The 24,464-nt window shown below is 60.3% G+C and overlaps 1 protein-coding gene across 1 annotated transcript in view; it reads left to right on the plus strand.

The window, feature by feature from the left end:
- Positions 1 to 1,450: 1,450 nt before the first annotated feature.
- Positions 1,451 to 24,464, plus strand: part of DLG3 (discs large MAGUK scaffold protein 3) — a gene marked incomplete at its 5' end in the record, with an annotated part of 75,034 nt that continues 52,020 nt past the window's right edge. Inside the window, 3 exons of the mRNA XM_082488206.1 lie at positions 1,451 to 1,650; positions 9,774 to 9,922; positions 11,539 to 11,694. Coding sequence (XP_082344332.1) covers positions 1,464 to 1,650; positions 9,774 to 9,922; positions 11,539 to 11,694 — 492 coding nt within the window. The remainder of the gene's footprint in view (positions 1,651 to 9,773; positions 9,923 to 11,538; positions 11,695 to 24,464) is intronic.

Here is a 24,464-nt window from a genome sequence, read left to right on the forward strand (position 1 = left end):
CCCAAACTGGGGTGGGATGGTCGCACCAGCTTCATAGTCTTTGTGTACTGGTGTGGTGGCCCTGGTTCTCCACCTGCTTCTTTAGCTCCTGCTGCTAAGGTCAGGAATGACCAGGCGAAGATGACTCAACCCTGCTCAGGGGATGCTGGGCAGCGTCTGAAGCCGCTGTCTGATCTTGCAGAAAAGGAAGCCCTTAGTGGTAACGGAGCTGGGATGCCCATAAAGCCCAATAAATCTGGAGCTTGGGGACGTCCATGTTTTTTCCCGGAGCCAGCGTGGAGCCCAGCTCTGAAGCAGGAGCTATTCACGCTTCCCCGGGCTCCTTTCTATGTTCTGCTCCCACGATGAGTCAGTGTGGGCCAGCGACGCAGGCGGGACCCCCTTCAGCCGCGGAGGAGACGGGAGGAGAGCTGGGACAGCAGGTGGCACGCACCCTAGCAGACACAGGCCCCCTTGTTCCATGACCTGAATTCCCTGCCGAGAGCCCTGGGATGAGCAGGGTCATCCTTTCTGCATGAGCTCCTGGGTTAAAAGATGAGTCCCCAACGGTGGCGGGACGGCTCCCCCGCCTCCTCACACAGACGCTCTTTGTCTGCGGGCTGCCTGGGTGACAAAGGGAAATATTCACTGGTAGGGCTGGGCCGGGCTCAAGGTCCACGGGAGCTCCCCACCCGCCTGAGAGATGGGTCCCATCTGGGGCTGGAGCTGGACTGGCAGCTCCGGCTGTCTGCCCAGGGAAGCATGGAGGTGTCGTGGCACAGAGAGATCACAGCTCCGCTATTTGAGGTCCAAAGTTGTCTCAGAGCTGCGGTGAGCCCAGTCTTTAACCAAACTTTAACTTCGTGGCAGCCTCCAGCTCCCCTCCTGGCCAGTGTCCCTCCTTCCCTCATCCCAAGGCATCACATCCCTTTCCCGCTGTGTCTCCGGCTGACCCAAGGCTGCGTGGAGCAATTCTTATGCTTCACCCTGTAGAAACCCAAGTTTTGCCGCTTCTGTAGCTGCGCTGTTTGCAGCATCTCCTGCTACGTGAGCGGGGCTGCGCTCGGCTTTGCTGCAGCCGTTTGGCCCCGCGTGGGAGACTGCAGCTCCCGTGGCAGTACTCGTAGCCCTGTGCAGCCGGGACATGTCCAGCTCCTGAACGGCTTCTCTGCCTGGGAGGCGGCAGAGGTGCCCAGGCTGCCCAACGCCGCGGGGTTTGGAGGTGAGTCAACCTGGGTTTAGCCCCTGATTTTCAGGATGGAGGAGGGCCAGCAGGCAGAACCACCTCCCCTCCAGCCCCTGCCCGGCTCTCCGCCGTGGCCCCTCTGCACCTCACAGCAGGGTTAGCTCTTGCAGGCCTGTGTAAGGAGGCTGCTTTTGTGGCTGTCTGACTCTTAAAAATCCAGAGCTGGAAGGTAACTTGAAGCGTTATCCGGGTGAGCCCTTTGCACTGCTCCACGGCTGCGCTCCAGCCTTCCCTGAAGATGTCTGTCCATCCTTTGCTGTTAACGCCTTGTTACTCCTGTGTTGCCTCTGCAGACACTGAACGGGCGGTGGAGATTCTGACCAGATACCAAAGCACCCTGCGGTCCCCGGAGGAGCAGGAGCTAAAAGCCTCCATTGGAAAAGTCTCTCACATCTTTCAAAGTGAACTCTTCCAGGCTCTGCTGGGTAAGCCCCTGCCTTCTGGTCCCTGGGGCTTTGCGGTCAGTGGGCTCTCCTGCGGGCCTGATCCTGCGCAGGTGCCTGGCACTGACCGGGCTGGGTGCATCCCGCGCAAACACAGGGGTGCCTGCAGGGCCGTCTCTCCCCTCCGGGGCTTGGGCAGGAGATACCGGGGGTCGGGGCTGCGGTCGTTGGGTGTTTGTGATTCCTCGGTCGGGTGATTGTGGACGAGGGGTAAAGCCTTCTTCATCAGGCCGTGCCAGATCTTTCCAGCGCCCGCCAAAGGACGCTGCCACGCCGCGAGCACCCTCTGCGCAGCGCAGGCGCGACGTGGCCGCAGCCATCGCTGGGTTTCCCGCTCTGCTGCCGTACCGCCGACACCCCGCCACGGGGCCTCGCTCCTCCCTGCGCCCCTCAGCCTCATCGCAACCTGCTGCTTTACCATTCTTGCCGCCGAGCCGAAAGGAAACTCAATTTTTCTGTCTTTGAGAGAGAATCCATGCCTACCCAGTGCCTTTTGGGGTATTCTGGCATTTCTTGCGCTTAGACGCGTGAGGACCTGCGAGTGACGCGCTTGCGCAAGCGGCTCCATTTCGCACAAGACACGGGCTCGCCAGCAAGGCTCGTCTGGGGGCTGCACACCAGAATGTGCCGTTTTGAGCGCAGTGTGAAGTTCCCCCTGTGGATTTTTAGGCAAACACAGCCAGAGCGTCACCGCACTACACAACTTCTCCGTGCGGGACACACAGCTATCTCGCTGAACAAGGTTGTTTGAAAATGCGCTTTCTTTGCAAAGTAATTTTTTCTTTAGAAGAGCAAAATTCGATGGTTTTGGACTCTGAAGTTGCTCGGCTCCATTCACTGCCAGAGCAGACCAGGTCCTGGCTGTGCGGGTTCACTTAGGGCGCTCGTTTTGGAGGTAATCCCAAAGACCCATTTGCAGAAGCTGCGGTGTGCCGAGAGGGGCAGGAGCTCCCGCTCACCTCCTCTCCTTAAGTCCCGCTCGCTGTGGGCCTCGGAGCAGCGCGCGCAGCCCCGGCGGTTTCTGTTCCTGGGTCTCCCGGGAGAGAAGCCGAGTTTTCCCGCTGGGGAGGAAGGGAAAGCGCCCCAGAAGCTCTGCACCCCAGAGGAGGAGGACCCGGGCTCTGGGGTGCAGAGCTCCACGCGTGGTCTCTGCTTCGTTCTCGGTGTGTTTTGACCCAAGGCTGTCTCGCTCCTCGTGCTCCCCCTCGCCGTCGCTCTTCTCTCATGGCAGCTCTCACCTTTTCCTCGCACCTCTGCAGGCAGAGACCCATTCCTGTGCCCGCACGGCCCCGAGCTGCCAGCAGCTCCTCCGCGCTTCAGGTTATCCATTGAAAATGACGTACAATGATGGGATGAGCGGTGTGTCCTGAGCTATTTTATTCTCTCCTTTCCTTCTTCTTGCTGTTGGAGCATCACCCCGGGAGGCTTTGAGCTCCAGCATGTCCTTGTGCCGGGCTCGCGCTGTGCAGGGGAGGGCTCCCCGGCGCCGTGGGCAGAAGGGACCTGCGTGGACCTCCTTTCTTGCCTCTGCATTTATACAACCCGCCCTCAAAACGTTCCTCAGCCCGCAATTAGCCCCACGCTGGAGGCGGTGGTCCCTAGCAGGGCTGTGATCGCTTCGGCAAACCTGACACGAGCCCAACGCCCCTGGCCGCGTTTGTGTGCCACCCCCCCCCAACCCCCTCCCCCAGCCCTCCCCGGGGCTGCGGGAAGGCAGCGAAGCGGCTTTCCCAAAGCCCGGGGCTGGTCGTACTGGTGCGAAAGCGTTGGGCGGAGGAGAGAGCCCATCCGCGCGCCCCGCGCGGGCTGCAGTTTGCACGCTGGCACGCCGACGCCGCGCAGGCTTCCCCGCTCCCTGCTTTCAGCCGTCTGTCTCGGTGTCCTGTCAACGCTGGCACAAGGGAGTGTCGCTTGATCGCCGGTGACCTTTTCAACTGGTTTAACAGGATATGAGTTCCCCGTGCCAGAGCGAGCTTTCACGAGATGTGTTTACCTAACTAGGAATTTGCATTCATTACTTCCACCCACACACACACCCGCTGCCCCCGGAGCGTGGGTTTGTGAATTCCTCCGTCCCCGGGTGGACACGGGTGATGCTGGGTCCGGCTGCGTGCTCGCTGTGCCTGCACGCACCAGGGTCGCTCGGTGTCCTCGGTCTGGACCCGCTGGAGTGGGGTGACAGCTCTAGGAGGGTGGTGGAGCATTTCTATTTCATTTACTTTTCACACACACACACACACCACCACCCCCGCCCCGCACACCCTTTCCCGGCAGGCTGCCATGTCTCTGAAGTTTGCTCGGAGTCACGGGGCTGGTTCAGGGTTTATCCGAGGGAGGAGGATTTGCGGGAGCGCCATGGGTACGCCTCCCAGCGCAGGTGCTCCCAACCCAGATGCTTCTGGCTCCGGAGAGGTCTCAGCCTCCAGAGGTGCCTCCTTTTACAGCCTTATCAACAACACAGCCTGGCGGCTTTTTTTCCAACCCCTGGGGAACATGAAGGCGGTCCATCCCTGTCCTCAGATCGCGTGCTCCTGCAGGTGATGCTCTCCGAAGGCACGCGTTGGCTGGCTCGAGTTTGAACACCAAAATGCATTACACGGTAGTAGAGCTACCAGAAGTGCCAAACATCGCGGAATTTTCCAAGTTGGTCCATATGAAAAATGCCAGGGATATGGCTTTCCGTATGCTTTTTTTTTTTTAAGAATAAGCTGTTTCATGGACTCCAGAAGCCCTAATTTGCCCAGCCCCAGGGGAGGATCTGCTTTATCCCAGACAAAGCCCGTGTGGTGTCTGGGGCTGGATGTATCTGTCGCTGTGAACGTGCCCCGGTGTTGCTCTGCTCATGCACCCTTTTCTGCCCCTTAAATCCTTGTGACGGCCGTGCCAGACTCAACTCCCTCTCCCCAGAGCTGCCCGTGCCCCGGGGCACGCTGACCCTGCCGGGATGGCTCCTGGCCCGCGGCGGCTGGCTCGGCACAGCGCAGCGACGCAGCGATGCGGGAGCCGCTCCGCGCTGGAATGCGCCAACCCCTGCTCCACGCAAATGAAATTCCTTGGCGGCGCAGAGGGGAAAACAGACCGTGCTGGCTCCCTCCTCCTGGCCCCCCTCTCTCTCCCTCTGCCTCTGAGGCCGCGGAGCCAAGCGTGCGACTCGCAGGGAAACAGCCCGGCGAAGAGGCGTGTTGAGGAGCCTGGGCTCGGGGACGCCGGGGCGATGGTGGTCCTGCGTTCCCTCTGCTCCCCAGAGCCCCCCGGGGGGGGGGGGGGGGGGGTAAGGAGGGAGGGGGAATGTTTGGCCCCCATCTCGTGCCACCGGGGAGGACGGGGCTCGCGCACCGAAGCTGCTCCCTGACCTTTCCTTGCCGGAGACCAGGGCTGAAAGGGGCCGTTGTGCCCTTGGCGGCGGGCGGACAGGCAGGGTTTGTGTGCGTCGGCCGCCCCGGCTGCCAGCAGCCCGAAGGGCAGCGCTCCTCCCCCCGGAGCCCTCTCCCGTGCCCCAGCAGCGGCTGGCGCGGACCCCAGTGAGGTCCTGTCGGCTGCTCGGACCCCCAACCCTCCCCTACGGCCCCTTTTACCCCAAAAAAGATGCCTCCTGGAGAGCCCTGCTGCCGCAGAGGCAGGAGGAGAGGCAGACTGTCGCCGACCCGCGGCGCTTCCCCGGGTGCAAAACTCCAGCCGGGAACCGGGCTCACCAGCTGGGGATGGTGGCTGCGGCTTCACCGGGTGGCTACAGGAGCCAGGGTGGAAAAGAGGAGGAATCTGGAGGATTGCCAGCCCCGAGGACTCCTCGTTTGCTAAATTACCCTATAGCCAAGGACGGAAACTCGTAGCTTGCTTGAAAGCTCTGCTGCGGCGGCCGTAGGTGTGAATCCTCGCTACGGCAGCGGGGCCGGGGTTTCTGCTCGGGGTAAATCTGCGGTGACGCGGCCGGTGACAGCGCACATCTCAGGGAAGAAATGTCATTATCTGGAAGCGCGCGTGCCGGCTGGCACAAGGGCACTGCGTTAGCCCTCGGATGCTGGTGCTATAGAAATATTTAATGACGCTTATTTGACATATTGACCCCAGGAGGAAATTGTTAGGCAAATTCTAATCTCTGTAAATCTTGAGTTACTCTTCCTTATTAGACTCAGAGGGGATTTACACTGTCATCAAACAGAAATTCAGCTGTAAGGCAGAACGCGCAGCAGCATCTTTTGCTACCCCAATGTCCTCTTCCTGAGGCTTTTCGGGTAGAAAAAGAGGTGAGGCAGACTTGTGTGCAATTTGTGATGCCCATAAAAAAAGAAGGAAACTGGTATATATTTCAATTATCTTTAATGCCACATGCACGTGTCCTAAAATGTGCTCCCGTCACGTCTGCGCCCTTCGCTGCCTGAACCCCGTCCCCCAGGCGTGAAACCCCGCTGAGCCCTGGTGCCAGCAACGATTCCTTCTCCCGGCAGGCGTCCGCAATGGGCCGGGGGTTTTGGGGGGTGGAGAGAGAGGAGGCTTCAGAGGACAAACTTCCCGCTCGGCTGGCGCCTTGCCAGCTTGGCTGCCCCGGGGCCGTGTTCCCGCAGCGGATGGGTGACAAACGGGGCCAACCGGCAGCAGCGCGCCGCCGCGACGGGACCGTTCGAATCTTGGGTTTGTTTGTGCGAAGTTTTGTGCGTTCCAAGCGTAATCCGCGCGGCCAGGAGCCCCTGCTATCCCGTTACGCAATGACTATTTTTATAACCAGAGGGAGAGATGTTTTTTGCGCGAAAACAAAGTCCCGTTTGTCTGGCTGTGCGACGACTGCTCGCCGTGACCTCATGTCTGATTTGGGAGGGCTTGGGGGGGGGGGGGCTGCCAGCAGCGCGCTCGGCACCTGGAGAGGGGGTCGGGACAGCGGAGGGGGACGCCCCGGGTGCGGTGGCTGGATTTGGGGACTCCCACTCCTCCCGTCATGGCCCCCTGCCCCTTTCTCCCAGGGCACAGGACAGAGCCTGGCAGTGATGGCATCCATGCCGGGCAGCGGCACGGTGCTCCCCGGCCTCGGGCGGCTGCCCTGCCTGGCTGGGCTCCCCGTGGGCACGAAGCCGTTCCGCCGGCAGCCGAGATTTATAGCGGCTTTTTCCCTGGGGCTGGGAAGTCACCGGGCAGCCCCTGGGAGCTGGGTGATGGGGGGTGGATGCTGCTCCCCGTCCCACCTGCAACACGTACGTGCTGCTGCAGTGCGTGGGCATGTGGTTAAGCACAGGGAGAGGATGGGGACTAACGCCTGGGGGTGCGATCCCGCTCTGTGAAAACCTCCCCGGGAAACAGCCCCGGGCAGCGCTCAGCGCCTCCCTGTTTACGCTGCCCAGCGCTCACCAGATTTCCCTTGGAAATCTGTAGAAAGTGGGCATTTAATACCCCGCGGTGCTTCGGCGTGGCGTCGTTTCAGGTAAGAAATCGCACACTGATGGGCCGGCGCAGCCGCTTCGTCCCCAAACTCCCGGGGAGCGCCGGGGGAACGGCCGCGGCCCCCTGGCGCCGAGACCCACCGCTTGCCCTCGGGGCTGGTGGCAGCAGAGGGGCTCTCCAGCCTCCGCCGCAGCCGCCGCGGGGACAGAAGATGAACTCTGGTTCCTGCTGCGGCTTTTCCCGCTCCCAGTGCTTATTTATGCTGCCCTGACTTTTTGGCCCTCCACCAGGCTTCCTGTTTCCCAGGTGCTTGAAGGGATTTAGTACTTTTTTTATGCCTTTTGCAAGGCGTTTACCGAACTCTTTTGGCCGACCTTTTGGAGTTTTACCTCTAACCTGGCAGCATTTACCGTCCTTTCTGGTTTTCTCATTTGGACACAGCTTCAGCTGTTTAGATGAATGTCTTCTCGCTTTTAATAGCCTCCCTTCCCCTGCGCTCCAGCCTTGCCTCCCTCCCTCTTGCCTTTCCAGTGTCCTACGGCCAGGCACTGTGGCGCTTGCTCTGATGTCCCAGTGGGGTCTCTCCAAATAGCCTCAGTGCCTCCCAACAACCGTTTTACCCTCTTTGTTGACCCCTTTCGGTTTCTTCGTAAAAAAAAAGCTTCTCGCTTTTGATGTAGTTCCCTTTCTGAAATGAAACACTTCTGCAATGGGTATATCGGCTTTCGTTGCTCCCATAGAGGTGCTGGATCTGGAGGTGGGTGCTTGAGCTGGCCCTGGGGATGGGATGGGGGCCCGGCAGTGGGAGGAACAAAGCCCACTGCAGCCCTGCAGTGACTGGGAGAGGGTAGAATGCCCCTGGCAGGGGTAGAAGAGGGTCTGGGCTCCCGCAGCCCCTGCGGAGCTACACCCGAGCGGCAGCTGCCCTCAGGTCCCGCTGTCACCCCGTAACTGTCTCTGGACCATTAAGGGTGGTGGATTGAGAACTGGCTGACAGATAGAGCTCATAGGGTTGTGGTTAGTGGTGCAGAGTCTGGTTGGAGGTCAGTAACGAGTGGTGTCCCTCAGGGGTCAGTACTGGGTCCAGTCCTGTTCAATACATTCATCAATGACCTGGATGAAGGGATAGAGTGTACCATCAGCAGGTTTGCTGATGACACAAAACTGGGAGGCTGTGCCGCCATACAGCATGACCTGGACAGGCTGGAGAGTTGGGCAGAGAGGAACCTTATGAAATTCAACCAGGGCAAGTGTAGGGTGCTGCACCTGGGGAGGAATAACCCCATGCACTGGTACAGGTTGGGGGCTGACCTGGAGAGCAGCACTGTGGAAAGGGAACCGGGAGTCCTGGTGGACAACGGGATGGCCATGAGCCAGCAATGTGCCCTGGTGGCCAAGAAGGCCAATGGCATCTTGGGGTGCATCAAGCAGAGTGTGGCCAGCAGGGGGAGGGAGGTCATCCTCCCTCTCTGCTCTGCCCTGGGGAGGCCACATCTGGAGCGCTGTGTCCAGTTCTGGGCTCCCCGGGTCAAGAAGGACAGGAAACTGCTGGAGAGGGTCCAGCAGAGGGCTACGGAGATGATGAGGGGATTAGAACATCTCTTCTATGAGGAAAGGCTGAGGGACGTGGGGCTTTTTAGTCTGGAGAAAAGAAGACTTAGGGGGGATCTTATTAATGCTTATAAATCCTTCAAGGGAGGGTGCCGGGGGATGGGAACAGTCTTTTTCCAGTGGTGCCCCGTGACAGGACAAGAGGGAACGGGCACAAACGTGACCATGGGCAGTTCCATCTCAACCTGAGGAGGGACTTCTCTCCTGTGCGGGCGGCAGAGCACTGGCACAGCTGCCCAGAGAGGGGGGGAGTCTCCCACTCTGGAGCCATTCCAAACCCGCCTGGAGGTGTCCTGTGCCACTGCTGGAGGTGCCCCTGCTCTGGTGGGGGGTGGCACTGGGGGAGCTCCAGAGGGCCCTTCCAGCCCTTACCACACTGGGATGCTGTGAGGGCTGGGACACCCTGTCTTCACTCCTCTCTCCGGAGCCACTGGGATTTACAGCAGCAGACTCGGGTCCTTGGAGCCCGGAGTGAGGATACCTGGCACCTGCTCGTGGCAGCGCGTAGGTAGTGTTGTGCCAGGTGGGAATTTCTCGGGGAAGGAGCTGGAGATAACGCAGCTGTAGCCATCAGCTTTGGCACACCGCACGCCTGCTGTCCTTGTGCCCTGTGCCCTCTCTGCCGGTCCCTGTGGGACGGGGGGTCCCTCCGCAGGCCAGGGGCGACGGGGAGCAGCGATGGGGAGGGAAGAGCCTGGCGGCGTCAGGCTGCCTGGTGCAGGAGGCTTCTAGAAGCAGAAGAGACGTGGGACCATGCGTGGGGCTGGCACAGCCTGGAGGAGAGCGGGACGGGCTGGGTTTGTGATGGATGATGCTGGGGACAGTTTCCTCTTAGTCTCTGTGAAGCGTGTGGTCATTGCGCCGTGGAAATGCCTGTGGCTTCCGCAGCCATGGGGCACTGCGTGCCGAGCCAGGCACCCCGGGGGGCACGGTGGGCAGCCTGGCCAGGGTGGGGAGCCAGCAGAGCCCTGTCCCAGCCCCGCACCCCGGGGCAAGCCTCTCACAGAGGGCTCCGACTTCCGATGGGGACAGAGGGGGCGGGCAGAGGTGCTGCACCCCACGCAGGACGCTGGCATCGGGCTGCCTTCCCGGTCCTGTGGATGTTTCTCGTGCTGTTTTCACAGATATCCATGAATTCTACGATTTCACGCTGCGCTCCGCACCCCTGCAGCCGCCCAGCCCGGACGCGTGTCGCGGCACAGCCGGGCAGCAGCACGGTGCCAGCGAGCCGGCCGCCGCGGTCACACCCGGAGAGCCCCAAAACCTCCCCGAGGTAAGAGCCGCTCCGGCACGATGCTGCGGAGCCAGACCGCGCGCACTCCTGTACCGAGCGGGAGGCAAGGGGGCACGGGAGGCTGCTGGCCACCGCGGCCCCGCCAGCGCGCACCCAGAGTGTTTCCACACCTCCTCTGTCAGAGCTTGTCTCATTAACGAGGCAACTTCTCTGGTTCACAAGTGTTAATTGAATTACTCCTAATGCAAATAGCTTCAGCTCTGGTTCCCGCTCTGCTGTTGCAGCTGGATTAGTTGCTCCCGTCAGACGCTGTCTCCCACGGAGACGTTTCGGCGCTCTGATCCAGCCACCTCGCGGGCTGCTTTTGATAAGTGAAGTAGGTTGAGTCTTTTAAGTTTCCCTTTTCAGGATTTTTTTTTTTTTTCCCCCCCAGCTCTCAGATAACTTCTGTCTCTCTTATTTGCATTCTCTTTAATTTTCAACAGCCTTTTAAAAGATCCGGCACCTGGTGGGCAGGCAGGAATTGAGCAGTAGGGTCTCAGTTATCTCAAAGGCACCGAGGTAAAGAATATTGCCTCCTGCCTTTGCAGGGCTCTCTTCCCGTCCCCCTCTCGCTGCCTCGTGCCCTGCCCAAGGGATGCTCTGGCATCCCCCTGAACTGGGGATACAGGAACGTTTGTGCAGAAATGCAAAAAAATTGGGGTTTCCTCCTTTCAGTGAAATAATCCTATCGGATAAACACCGTATTTCTGCCTCATGGACTGAACTGGCTTCCTATCATATACCTGGGGGGACACCAAATTTGAGTGGCACACGGGGATGATGGAGCTGAACGACGTCACCTCGGGAGGAACACACTTCGAAGGAGTTTGATAATGCAGAACAGGGGGGACAAAACTGCCCACAACAGGAGATATCTGTGTCCCTCTGACTCAGGAACCATTTTAACCCTTTTTATTCTTGACCCCCTTCACGTTGACCGTCCCTCTGTTTAAAGGCAAACCCGCATATCTGGTCTGTGCTTGTGAACAAATTTTTTTAGCGATGTCATACCATAGGCAGTGGGATCTGGCTTTGGTTTTTTGGGTCTCCTGTAGCCTTGATCCACCCGCCGGTGAGCTCTGTGGGCAACGGCCACCAGTCTGTGCTGCCAGGCCAGTCCGTGGGGCCCCGAGGAGATGTGACAGTCCGTAAGGATATTTAAAAATCAATGTGGAAGCAAGCAGGGAAGCAGCCGAGGGCTGGTGGAGCCAGAACGAGGGGCACTCCTGCCCCGGGAGGATGAGCAAAGCAGCCGGTCTCGGGGCTTCCCTGCACCGAACACAGCCCAAGCCCATCGACGCCGTCAAATCCCTCCTCCTTTCTCCAAAAAATGTGTTTGAGGCATCTTGTCTTGCTGAACTGTGAACTGCAACGGGGAGCTGCCCCCCACCCGGCGGTGGGACAGCCCCGAAGTCCCCTGCCTGCCAGCTTCCACCATCCCCTGCACCCCGCTGCCCACGGGGCAGGCTGTCACGGGCAGCGGGATGCTCACCGAAGGCTGTATGAGCCCCCTGCGTGGGGGAAATCTCATTCTGCCCCTTCCAGAAGCGGTGGGGGGTGCCTGGAGGCAGCTGGCCTGCCCTTACCCGCATGTACCCCCCGTCTCGTTTCAGGCTCCGTCCCGGGATGGTGAGCGGAGACTTCCCGCGGGGGCTGGGGACAGCGCGCCGGGGACGCCGCCGCGGCTGGTGAGGGTGACGGCACGGAGGACGGAGGCACCGGCCAGCGTCTGCAGCCTGGTGCTCGGCTCTCGCAGCGCCCTGCCCCAGGTGAGCCTCCGTGCGCCCCACGCCGCGTCCCACCCCACCAGCCCGGCCGGCGGCTGGCACCGAGGGGACAGCACTGGGGCCGCGTGCCTGTAGCGCCGCGGGAACTGTGCCAGGGAGGCATTTTCCTCCCTGCCTGGGGCTGGCAGGGTTTCCTCGTGGCTATTCTGGTGATGCTGAGGCTAGGAAATCTCGCAGTCACCTGTGCCCAGGGGCTGGATGACACCGAAATCATCCCCTTGCGTTAGGATTTACCGTGGCCCCCTGTCAGCCCTGGGGGCTGGGAGGGCAGGTGGATATGGCGCAGAAATGAAGAGGCTGCGTGGAGCTGGAAATCCTCCCAGCCCCATCCCTCTCGCCCCCCAGCGCTGGCACACTCCCACGTTGCAGATTTCTGTGTTTTTTGTTTTTGTTTTTTGTTTTTTTGTTTTTTTTCCTCTGAGCTCTTAAATGGCAGGTCCATTCCTCAGCGTACCGGGAGCTTTTCTCTGCTGTCTTATTTACCTGGAAACGCCATTTATTTGGATGTGCATCATAAATCTCAGCTTCCTCCTGGGGCGAGCGCATCGTTTGGGCTACACATTTGAGGGGAGCTTTAGGGACGAGCGAAGGGCAAAATGCACTTTTGGGAGGGATGAAATGGCCGGGATGGATGGAGCTCACCGCAGATTTAAAATTATACGGAAATGTTGTTTTCCTTGGCATGGGTTGAAATTATGCTTGTTTGCTGAGTCAAAGTCTTCTTCCGAAATATTTTAAATACAAAAATTGCTCTGCTTCTTTTCTCTCCTTCTTAAATGTTTCCCTTCTTATTCTGGACTGCAATAAAATGGGTGACACCCCATTTTTTTTTCCCTTGCTGTTGGTAATTTCTCCTTTTCTTCTTGCTCCTCTCTATGTTTTCAAACGTTCACCAAATCTTTACCGGTTTCGGAAGGGCGGGATGGCGGTTTTCCGAACACGACAGGAGGATGAGCTCGGCTGCCTGTCTCTCTTTGCCAGTGGGTGGGAACCGTGACCGCAGACGGGGGAGTCACGGGGCAAAACCCACGAGGGGGGGAGAACCGGATCGGTCGGGAAGAATCAGATTTTAGGGGATTTTCATCCTGACTGTCCCAGGCTGAGGAGTGTAGTGGTTCCGGCATCCAGCCCCGGATGCCTGGCTGAGTTGCAATGGCTCCTTTAGCAGCAGCCGCTTTGCTTTGATTTTCAGACTTTACGCGATGGGGGATCTGCTGTGTCCCTACCCTGGCTGGCCCGATGGTTATTTATCCTTCCCATTAAAAAATCTGCACTTTGCTGTTAGCCTGGATTTCTCTCGCTTTAGCTCCCAGCCCCAGGAAATTTTGCTGCCTTTGTTTGCTAGGATAAAGGACGGTGGCAATCAGAAATGTTCCCAACATGTAGGTATTTATAGATGCGTCTAAGTTCCCTCTTAACTTTCCCTTAGATAAACTAAACAGATTGGCTTCTTCACTCGCTCAGTGTGAGGCAGGTTGTTCCAGCCCTGAAATAATTCCTGTCATTCTTTTCTGAAGCTTTTTTTATTTTCAGCCTCCTCCTTTCCTGGCTTGTGTCGGTACGGGTCAGGAGCCGCTCCTCCGTGCCGGGCGCTGGCGCTTTCGGGGTCGCCGGTCCATGGGGACCGCGGCTGCCGGCCCGGAGCCGGGGGTCAGTGCCCCGAGAGAGGGAGGGGGCGGTGGGGACCCGGGTGGCAGGAGAGGGCTCTGGGAGGGCTCTCTCATCGGCAGCCTCTATCATCCCAGAGGATGGCTTCACTTGACAGCCTGGCTGCAGGCAGAGCAGGGACCTGGAGGGGAAAGACCATCGGGGTGGCAGCGTTCGGTGCTGGGCTCAGCCGTGCCCATCGTCCTGCCTGACACTCGGCGTTCTGCGGAGACCCAGCAGCTTTCCTGGAAGCCGGGACCAAGCGGAGCTGGAGAGCTGCAGGTTCGAGCACTGCTCCTCTGCGGCAGCCCCTGGGCTGGGGTATGGCAACCTCTGACATGGCGCTGAGCCTGTTCCCTGAGACGTCATCTTCATCGCTGGACACAGGCCTTGCCCCGGCAGAGTGGGAGCATTTCCAGCAGCCCCCCATGTCAGCGAGCCGGACCGCGACACGGGACCGGCCGTGCCGATGGACCGCAGCGCCGGCCCTGCTTCGCACCCCTCGCTCCTGCGTGAAGGCACTGAGGACACCTCAGCTCCCGCCCAGCATCGCCTCCCATGTCGGTTCTCCACAGCTCCAGCGCGCAGGATGGCGTCGGGGCTGGATAACACCTACACAGCCAGCTCCTGCCCACCCCCACGGCGACTTCTTGCTCCCCAGTCTTCCGTGTGTGCTTTTTGCCACAGGCATTTCCAAAGTGGGTTTCGGGAAAACACCTGAGATGGCAAATGGTACTTGGAAGAACCGGGGAAGCTTTTACAATAGGTGATATTTAACGCTAGGGCAGGAGGGCAGAGCATCTCCCCCCTGGTGCTATCAGCCCCGGGACAAGAGCTCTAGCGGACACGCTGCCACTGATAAAAGGCGAGATGACGAACTGGCTTGTCCTGCCTAAAGTAAGTGTAATTCTCTTATCGCATCCGTCAATGTAAATAAGTTTTCTGTTGTCCTGGCTTTGTCCTCTCCCCCCCGCCAGCGAGAGCAGAGCAAAAGCCACCGTAACCTGCTTTAGCCAGGAAGACGCACGAGAAATAAATCGCCTCTCCGCACAAATGCTTCCAGGCACAGGAAATTTTCTGTCTGCTGGCAAGGATGCGCGTGCACTCCGCGTAGCCCTGCAGCGTGCAAATGGCTGCGGCAAAGGAAGCGGGACCCGTAAATACAGCAGCAAGGTGTGCGTCCCGACGGCGAGGCGTAGTGGGCTGAAACCATCCCTCCGCGGGAATGTGGCTGTTCAGCCCCCAACGGGGCAAGCGCGAAGAGACTCGGCCGGCTGAAATGCCCCGTTGAGGCGCTCAGTGGCGCGATCCTGCCTGAGCTCTGGGGTTTTGTGGGGTTTTATTTGCCGAATCCTCCGTTTCAACTTTTCCCCGAGCCCGGCGGTTGCCCCAGCAGGGCTGCTCAGGGCTTGTGTGCATCTACAGCGGGAAGAGCCACGAGGAGTCTCCCGCGGCCGGTGCGGCTCGCCTGCGCTCACAGCCTGGCAGCAAAGCTGCTTCTCTCAGTAAACGCCGTTCTCATCCTCCGCGCGGGGAGCGGAGAGCAGCCAGCTGTAAAGATAAATGAAAGAGGAACAATGCCGCTGATGAGCAGAAACTCTGCGCCTGCGAGAAAGCGCTGCTCTTCCCCTGCCACCCTCTCCTGCCTCCCAGCACGGCTCTGCAGCCGCTCTGACTTCATCCCTGTCAGCGCGCCAGCGCCGTCCCACCCCTCCCGCCGCCGCCTGCCCCTGCATCCCTCCCTCCCGCCTGCCCGCCAAGGGTCTCGTCGCTTCGCTGCCCGACGCCAGCGCCGCGGCTTTGTCCCCGCTCTGCCCAGCAGCCGGTCTGAACGTGATGGAGAGAGCGAGCGAGAGCGCTTCAGAGGACAGACGTTCCGTGCGTGCTCCGAAGTCGCCGGGGAAAGGGGAACCTCGCTGGCAGAGGGTGCTGCCACTCGCGCGGGCTGTGGGTACGCGGGATGCCGCTGAGCCTGCCCGCAGCGCGCCCGGTGCAGGCTGTGCTTCAGCCCTGCCTGGCTGAAGCCAAAAATGTCCCCTTCCCTCCCTGCATCACCAGGGAGGACCCAGCCCAGCTCTACAGAAACACCCCGGCAGGGTGTGAGGAGCCCTCCCTGCCGCTGAAGATGTGTCCGTCTGTCCTATAACCCACAGCTCAAGCGCCAAGAAAGGTTCGCAGAGCTCCCCGGGGGATTTGGCAGAGGAAGGCAGGCTGTGCCGCCAGCGCGGCGACCGGCTGTCTGCTCGCCCGTCCTTCTCTCGAGTGCTTTTTCCTCTTGCCCGATCTGCCTTCGGCCAAAGAGAAGGGCGTTCCCGTGCTCTGCGCCTTTGCCTGGCGGGAGCGGGTCGGGATGCGACTGGCGCCTGGCGGATGCTGCGGCAGTGCCCGCTGCGAGCCCCCCGCTCCCCCCTGCCCTGCCTGCAGCCCCACCGCTCTTCCTTTTCCCCGCACGGTGCCTGAGAGGGGAAGCGCCGAGTGGCTCTTCGCTATTGCAAAGAGCGTCAGGGAGGTTAAGCAGGTCCCCGATGGGGGCAAACGTCTGACAACGAATGCAGCCCCCCCCCCCCCCCAACCCTGAAGCCCCCCATGAAGTTGCTTTGCTGCACGTGCCCTGCTGTCCCCACCACCCCGCGGCCTCTCTGCGGGCTGGCTGGGCAAGCAGCTGAAGTCATCGCTGCAGGCCAGACCGGCCACGGCTTTATCTCAGCTCCAGCCCGACAGCATCAGCCCTGCGACCCCAAAATCCTGGGAAGCAGCTAATGCTCAAGCGATGGGAGCAGAGGAACAACCAACTCCCAGAGGGACCGCCCCCCTCCAGCGCATCCCCATGCACCTTTGAGAGGATGTTTAATTTTAGGAGAAGCAGAGAAGAATAGCAGCAACCCACGGCCCCCAGGTCCCGGCTGCTGCTGCCCCGGTGTCACTTGAGCCGCTTTGTGCCTGAAGGTCACTTCAGGGCTCTGCGTTCAGCTGCTCTTCAGCAGTTTTGTGTTTCGACGTCGCAGGCACCGGCTGGAAAGCCCAAGCGCGGAAGGCAGGAGGGCGTCTGTCTGCAGCGACGCGCTCAGACGGAACCACACACCATCCCTGCACAGCAGGGACACCCGGCTGCGTGTCCCAGGGATGCTGCTGCTCAAAGCGGGGGATCACCACGGGCTGTGGCAGTAAGAGCTGTCACTTCAGTGGACATTTCGGGGTTGAGTAGCCTCAGCTCGTGCTATTCCTGCTGTGGAGATGAACGAGGAGATGCTTAGACCTCATTTCTCCCAGCTCAATATACAGCTTCAGCAAAGGATGAAGAAGTCAGTAGAGCCACCAGGCTGTCAAACCAGAGGCTCACGCGTGGCCACCTCTTCCTAATCTATTTCTGTCTAAAACCAACGGCAAAAGGAAGATCCTCGGCAGACCCTAAGGCTTTTCTGGCTGCGCAGCGTGGGAAAGCCCCGCCGGACACAGGGCTGTTGGTCCATCCGGTCATCCAAGTCATCATCACTGTTTTGAAGTTATTTCATGATGGTGCAAGCGTGCGCAGCGCTCCCCGTGCAGTGCGAAAAGGGGACGACGGTGACAGGGAGGCTTTGGGGAGTGTCCTGCAGATGGCCACGCTCCGGCGTCATCCAGTCAAGCCTGGAGTCCATCCGTGCTCCCTCCAGATTCGTGCTCCAGCTCTGTTTGCCTCCGTCTGGAGCACGTGTCTGCCCGTCCCCAGGGGAGCACGGCTGCTGGGGCGACTCGCACACTGAGATTCACACCGGTGGGTTTCAGGCGTAGCTCTGAAAGCGAGAACTGAGACCGTCCGCAGACATCTCAGCGGGATGGGGACTGAACAGGGGCCAGCCCCACCAGTGCGGTGGCCAGGAGCTCCATGAGCCGCCGCCCCCTCCCCACGGCGTCTCTGCTTTGCTCATTAAGTTTCCAAAATGAGCTGGTGCAGCCTCAGTGCACCACCCTGGTCCCTCCTTTCCCGCTCTGCCCTGTCGGGTGACTGACCACGTTCCTGCTGACACCGAAGCGAAGCGTTGGAGCCCGTCTCCCGCAGCACAAACCAACCAGGGGTTCTCAAAGAGCGGAGCCTCCGTGCCCGCGGCGCGGGATGTGCCGCCCCCACCTCCACCCACCCATGCTCCGCTCCCCCTCGCAGCCACCCCGGTGTCGCAGGAGGCTGAGGACAAATCTCCCGGGTGCGTTACTGCGAAACAAACGGGTTCTCCTTGCCATTTTTGAGAGGAACAAACCAAGCTTGAAGGCAGAGCCTGGCGGGCCAGCTGCTTTCTATCTGGAGCGCTGGAGCTGGGGGAACGTCGCTGCATCTTAATGGCATCGGGCTGGACGGAAATCAGGATTCTGGTGGCAAGAGGCAATGCCGACACTGTTATAAATAGAGCAGCCACGATAGCTGCTCATGAAGGTTTTTAGTCTTTAGGGTTTGGAGGATCAGTATCAAACTACGCCGCGAGATCCATTATGCTCAGCACCGGTAGGAGCTGGGGGAATTGCAGGGGAAGGAGGACAGGGGATGAGTGCGGGTTTGGGAATAATCCCTCTTGTGCATCCGAGTGTGAGCCCTTTGAAAGGTGCCTTCTGCTGTGTGCTGCCTCCCCTTGCTGCACTCTGCCTGCTCTGGAAGGCGAGACGGTGCGTGGCTGCAGCAGTGCCGACGTTCCAAGCCGACCTCCTGCCCTGCTGCGGGAAGCGAGGGTTTGCTCCGAGGCAGCGCCCGCCGGAGCCCTGCAGCCCACGGGGACAAAGCACCTTGCGGGAGCCTTCGCTGGCATCACACCTAAAAATTATTCTGAGTATTGAGACTCGGGCGAAGGCCTCCTGCAGTTTGTGGCCTAGATAGCGCTCGGGGCTGGCACCGCTCCTGCACGCCAGCCTCTGCGCCCAAAGCACTGGCACCGGGAGCATCGTGCCTGGCCGGCGTCGCTTCCCCGGCCTCACACCCAGCTTCCCACCTGCACGTGTCCAGGAAACGCGGCAATGTCCCACCAGGCCGTGTCCCCCCCTCCTTTTCAGGGGTATTTTTAGAACAGATCATTCCACAGCCCCGCGGGAGGAGCTGCGGCGGGGCGAGCGAGGGGGCACGGCGCTGCGGTGCAGGAGGAGCCGCAGGCTGGAGTCATCGCTGAAGGCAGGGGCAGGCTCTGCCCGCTGCTTCGCGAGCGCGTGGCGGTCCCGTTGCTGCGCTTGGCCGTTCCCGCCGCCGTGGGGGGGGGGGTGGGGGTGGGGGGGGGGTGGCAGGGAGGTTTCGTAAGCTTCGGGGCTGTGCTGCTGCGGGTGAGCGCTCCCGCCTTACCGCCCTGGTTCCGAACAAGAGCGCGGTGATGACACCCACCTCCCAGCCGCCTGCGCACACCGCACGGTGGCTCGGTGGCGGAGCCGGTGGCCTGGCTTCCTTCGGGGTGAAACTCACCCCAGCCGGGGATGCCCAGGCCCTGCGACCCCACCACCCCTTGGCCAAAGCAAGCCCTGAAGCCAGCGGGAGGGAAGCGGCACGTCCCCCCTGGCTGGCATCCCTCACCCAGCCGCGGGCTTGCTGGCGTGTGGCTCCCGTGTGTACGGAACGCGGGTGTGCCGGTGCCTCGGGAACGCCTCTTCCCGCCACGGCCGTCCCGGGTTCAAGGTCACCTCGGGGCTTCCCGAAGGGCCGTGTCTTCTCCTGCCGGGCGGGCGGCGACAGTGCGCCTTTAAGAGAGGCCCGTGCGGCGGCCGCGGCCCTGCGGCACGCGCGCTGATTGGCCGAGCGACCGGCGGGCGGGGCGGGGGCGGGGACAGCCATTCAGAAATTTCCGAGCTGCGCTTTCTCCCTTAAAGGGGACAGCGCAGCGGCGGTAGGGAGGGCCGAAGCCAGCCGGGGGGCCACGTCCCATCCACCGCGGGTGTCCGGGGCTCCCAGGGACACCAGCGTTCATTTATCTCCCCGAGGTTGGGCAGGTTCCCACGCCGGAAAGCGTGTCCTGAGGCAGCACAGCCCGGACGAGGCACCAGTATCCCTGCGAGCCACTGGCTGGGGGCAGTGGGAGCTGCTGAACGGGCTTTGCTCCCTCTGGAAGGGGCAGACTGGAGCAGGCATGGCCAAGCAAAGGAGAGAAAGTGTGGACCCACAGAGCTCCCCTTCTCACCCCCCACGTAGAGTGGGAATAATGGAGGAAAGGGCATCCCTGGGTGTGGGGAACGGTCCCTCTGGGTACGTCTGTGCTGCCCAGGGCAGCCCCAGATCTGAGCTGAGTGGTGCCACTTTCAGAGCCGCATGTTGACCCACTCTGAGGATGGGACTGGTTCCTGCAGGGGTGGTTTCCGATGGGGAGCTCACGAGAGCTGACTCGTGGGGCTTTGCGGCCCCAAGGACACATCAGCTTAGGCAGGACCGGCCAGGAGACCTCCAACAGTTTTGTATGGCATGAGCGGGGTGTGTTCGGCTGCTGCTAAGTCTGAGTGTGTAAGCACACCCTGGGACAGCTTGGGACTAGGGAAAGATGCGGGGAAACAGGATGGTCTGCTGGGGTCATACTAGGCACAACCGGCTGGAGGTCAAGGTACAGGACCAAAAAAATACCAACCGATTCTCTTAAAGGCATGAGACTTCGAAATACCTTGCTTTGACTCTGGCTTGGAGCGGTGACGTCGTGCCCTGGTCGCATTTTCAAACCTTCCCTCAGCTCCTTCGGGCTGGAAATATGCTTTATTCTAAAGGAAATGAGGCACACGCAAGGACAGGGCGCCCACAGACCACAAGCCACGGCAGTGCTGTAATTGCCCTGCCTGTGCAGCAGCAAGGCTCCCCCCTCGCGCCCGGGGAGGTGCCGCAGGAAGGCAGCCCACGGCCAGCCCGTGCTTCAAGTGCTCCAGCACAAGGCAGGAGCCTCTCTGCCGGGTGACGGGGAGAGCGGCCGTGGGCGTTGTGAGGCTGTCAGGAAATCCATAAAGCCTGCTGCAGTTGATTGGTATTAAATAGAGCCTCCAGGCTCTCCTTTACAGGGAGGGAGCTTGGGCTGTGCTGCAGGAACCTGCTGCAGGTCTCCATCGCTCCTCTCCCCCGCCAGCGCAGCCATGGAAGACATTTAGTTGGCTGTAATTTCAATTGCAGAAAGCGGCCGGTGGTGTTTATTGAAGACCCGCACCCCGTTACTGCCACAGGTGAGGGTGGGGGAACTGCGCAGTGGCACTGGGCAACGCATCCCGGATCGTTAATAGAATGAAAATGGGTTTGCCCCGGAGGAGGATAATTTCTCTGGCAACTACCCTGAGAGCGCTGAGAGCTATCGGTCCCTTGGTATGCCCGGGTATTATCATCGCAGCTGCACATTTCCTGGCGTGAATCGCTGCTGGTGGCAGGGAGGAACAGTCTCAGCCTGAGATGTTCGTTATCCTGCCCCTTCCCACTCACCCGTGACTGCGCAAACCCTCCAGCGCTCACGGGCGCCGCCGGCCCCGTTTGCCCAGTGGCTCTGCAGAGCGCCTGTTTGAGTTGCATTTGTCGAGCCCCAGACCCAGCAAATTGCAAATCCCCCTGGATGGGGGTCTGTGGTAGCGCTAAGGAACCGACTGACGGACTGAGCCATGGTCCGTTGATTCCTCCCTTTGCTGCTCATCTCCCCACGGCCCGCTCCCCTCCCCCCTCCCGGCGCTCCTCACCCCCCCTCCCCGTTCTCAGCTGGGGGGCTGCAGACACCGCTGCGTCCCCTGCGCTTTGGATGTCGGATAGCTTTTCGCAGGTGATTTCGGTCGAGGAAGGTACCTCCCCCGTGCAAAACTGTCCCCCACCCCCTCCCCCAGCGTTACAAAGATGACACCTTCCCCACCTGCACCCGGGCGCAGAGCTAACGCGTGGTTCGGTGCCCCTGGCAGGACCCAGCTCCCGCTTGGGCTGAAGGCAGAGGAGCAGTGTGACAGCGCTTGCGTGACCGCCGTCGCAGCAAGGAGCTGGCTGCCTTCAGCCTGCCCCGTCTTCTGCTCCCAGAAAAGCTGTAGGTGCAACGGACCCCCGGCTCCCCGTCCCTCACACTTGCCTTCCCTCTTCCCGCAGGGCTTCATGTGAGAGGAAGGAAGAGACACCAGGGGCTGAAATGCCGGCAACGCCAGATAAAACCTAGCTCCGTGCCGCCTTCGTGCCGTGTAAATAGCACCATCTCCGGGGATTTCTTGACACTTTGCTGAAATTAGCACCTGTAAAAAGAGCAGCTGCCAAAGCTGAATTTAAATAAGACGGGCGGGCTTCTGGTAGGAAGAGGGTAGAGGATGAGAGAGCTCTTGGCTTCTTTGAATCGCTTCTCTCCATGAAGGCACCTGCCTGGAAATCAGCTCCCCCCTCCTTTAGCCCTGCTCCATGCCCACATCACTGGGGTGAGATGCCCACAGCTGCCTGAAGGCGCTGGGCACTGTGCCGTCCCTGCCAGACGCTGGTCTGGGCACCCCAGTGCAGGTGCCTGTGCCATTTGGGCTCCGACAGCGCCGCTCCCGGTAGTCAAAACGCCGCTACTCACTGAGGCAAGCTGGAGAAGCGGAGGATGCGGATGCCCCTGGCCGGCCCTGACCTCATCCCGAGCTCAAGGAACGTGTCCCCGGCCCCGTGCAGCGGTAGGGAGCATTGCAAGCAGGCGGCAGCAATCAGGGATTTTTTATATTTTTTTTTTTTTCTTTTAACTGGGGCTAGCAGGCAGCATGTGCGGTTCACTACAAATGAGTAGGAATTAAAACAACTCTCGTGGCAGCTAAAACGGGCCATACAGGCTTTCAGGAGGGCAAGCAGGTAGGGCAGTGCTCCATCAGAGCTGCGGCGGCTGAGGCTGAAGGCCCCTCCGTTTGCAGGTGGCGAGGAGGGACTAGCAGATAAGAGAGCTGGGGGAAGCAGGAGAAGGTTCTAGATTGTGGAGCCGTCCCTGAGTTTACAAGCTGGCAAGTGGAGCGGGGTGGAGGCAGCGATCCTGGCACTCCAGGGCTGGCAGCGAGGGTGTTTCCCGTGTGGGGATGCCCGGTGTGTGCACGGCTGTCCCATCTGCGGGGCTGCTGGAGACCAAGCGGGGAGAGGACCAGAGACCTTCCAGTCTGCCACGAGGAGAGGGGTGGGGGATGGAAATCAAACGCTTAATTGTTCACTCAGCTCCTTATTAAAGCGCTTTTCCCTAACGGGTCTCGTCCTTTGCTTTCACGCTTCCCCACTAAGTGAATGCCCGTGTCCCTGCCTGCCCCCCGCCGTGGGATGGAGTGACCGGAGGAGACGTGGCTGGAGCAGGGCGGATGCGAGCAGTTGGGGTTACAAACTCCACATGTGCCCTTCCCCGGTGCTCTTCTCCCACCTGAGTCAGCATCTTCCAGACATGGGTCTCCTGCCTGACCTTGGCCCAAAGATGGCTTTGGTGGGGGCTGATGGTAGTGGAGGGGCCCTCACGGTGTGGCCAGCGGGGCTCTGCACGCTGCGTGGTCCCTGCGGCTGAACCGTGCCATGCTGGGGTGGGAATGTGGGAGGGGGGGGGAGGTTTGCAGCTGGGCTGCAGCAGTCATTAGTTGTGGTTGTGTTACAGGTTCCGTGCACATCTTGTTGATGAAATGACTCAGATCTCAGAGGTGCCACTGGGTGGGAGACGGTGGGTAGCCAAGATGGACTGCATGTCCTTTTGCTGTCATGCAGGAGACAAAGCCCACCTGCCTGTTTCTACAGGGCTGCTTGCTCTGCTTTGGTGCAGCAGTGCCCTGCTTCAGCTTCATTCCTGCCCCAGTCCCTCCCTTCGTCCCCACCTCACTGCTGCAAAGGTGCCCTCTCCCCACGGATGACAGCCCCCAGCCCCCTGGTCCACCCTGGCTGTCGAGGAGGGACAGCATCTCCCCGGAGCACAGGGCTCGTCGCCGCAGCATCCTCCTGCAGGGCCAGCACCGCGTGCTCTGGGAGGTGGCACAGGGAGCAGCAGATGTGGAGATGATCTTAATTTCTTAAAGCCTGAAGTGTAAAGTTCCCTGTTGATGCCCACGCTGCATGCTTCCCTTCCACGCACACAAACACAGCTTTTCGTTGATTAAAATCGCTCCGAACAAGCTTGCTTCGGGTGCAGGCAGCCGATCCTTCCTTGCCTTAGTGCGCTCCTGGGGATCTGCAGTGTCCTGTGGCACTGAGCTCTGCGGGGTAGCAGCGCTTTCTTCTGCGCATCCATTGGCTTCATCTTACGGCGTCTTTGGGTCAGTGCCACAGAGCACCCGGGTCCCACCACTGCCTCTTGGTCAGCGAGAGCCCCTGGGAGCAGCAGGGTGAGGTTCGCCTGTGGAGCTGTTTCTGAGGGCTCAGCAGCAGTGCGGTGCTCAGCCGCTCGAGGCCAGCGTGGTGGGGACAGGCTCCCTAGACTTGCTGGTCCGGGAACATTATGACTGTCCTAAGCTTGCAGCTGGGGAAATTTCATTGTAACGTATCTGAGCCACCACACCGCTCGGTGGCATTAAGCATGGAGCAGCACATGATCCGGTGATGGAGGTAACCTGAGCAGCCCACAGGCAACGAAGTGCAGGCAGAGTTGGAAAGGACAGGCTCTGCACCGCACGGTGGGGACTCTGGGACTTGGGGACAACGCGGATCCCAATTATGGGGTGTCTTCTGCCCCCCCCCCCCCCCTTCGCCCAGAAACAACTATTTCACTTGGCCGCTTGGGAGCAAACACCACGGGAGCCGGTGGTGGTGGTGAAGCGCAGAAGTAGTTTTGTATTGCAGTTTAAAGAGCTAAAGAAACGAGGGTGGGCAGGGGCGTTCGTCTGACCAGCCGTCACGCGCTTCCTCTTCCCACAGCCCCGCTTGCGAGCAGGGCCGTAGCGCGACGGCTGCAGGCGGCCAGTAGGAGCCTGCAGATCTTGCAGCCTGAACTGGGGTGTTCAACCACCACGTCTTGTGGCCCCCTCTTGCTTCTGTCTCATTCCTTTACCCGTGTCCAGTGGGAGCCCCGTTGCACATCTTTCATTGCACTTCTACATATTTATGTACCGTTTCTTCAAATAATTCTTCACCCACCCTAGCATTTATTACAACCCTTAGGCATTAGGAGGCCGGGTTCAGGTTCTAACTGGTCAGGTGTGTTTTTTTGTAATGTGGTTGTTGTTTTTTTTTCTTTCTACCGTTCAATTTGTCT

This window comes from Vanellus vanellus (assembly GCF_965231255.1).
Source record: "Vanellus vanellus genome assembly, chromosome: 10".
Classification (NCBI taxonomy): Eukaryota; Metazoa; Chordata; class Aves; order Charadriiformes; family Charadriidae; genus Vanellus; species Vanellus vanellus.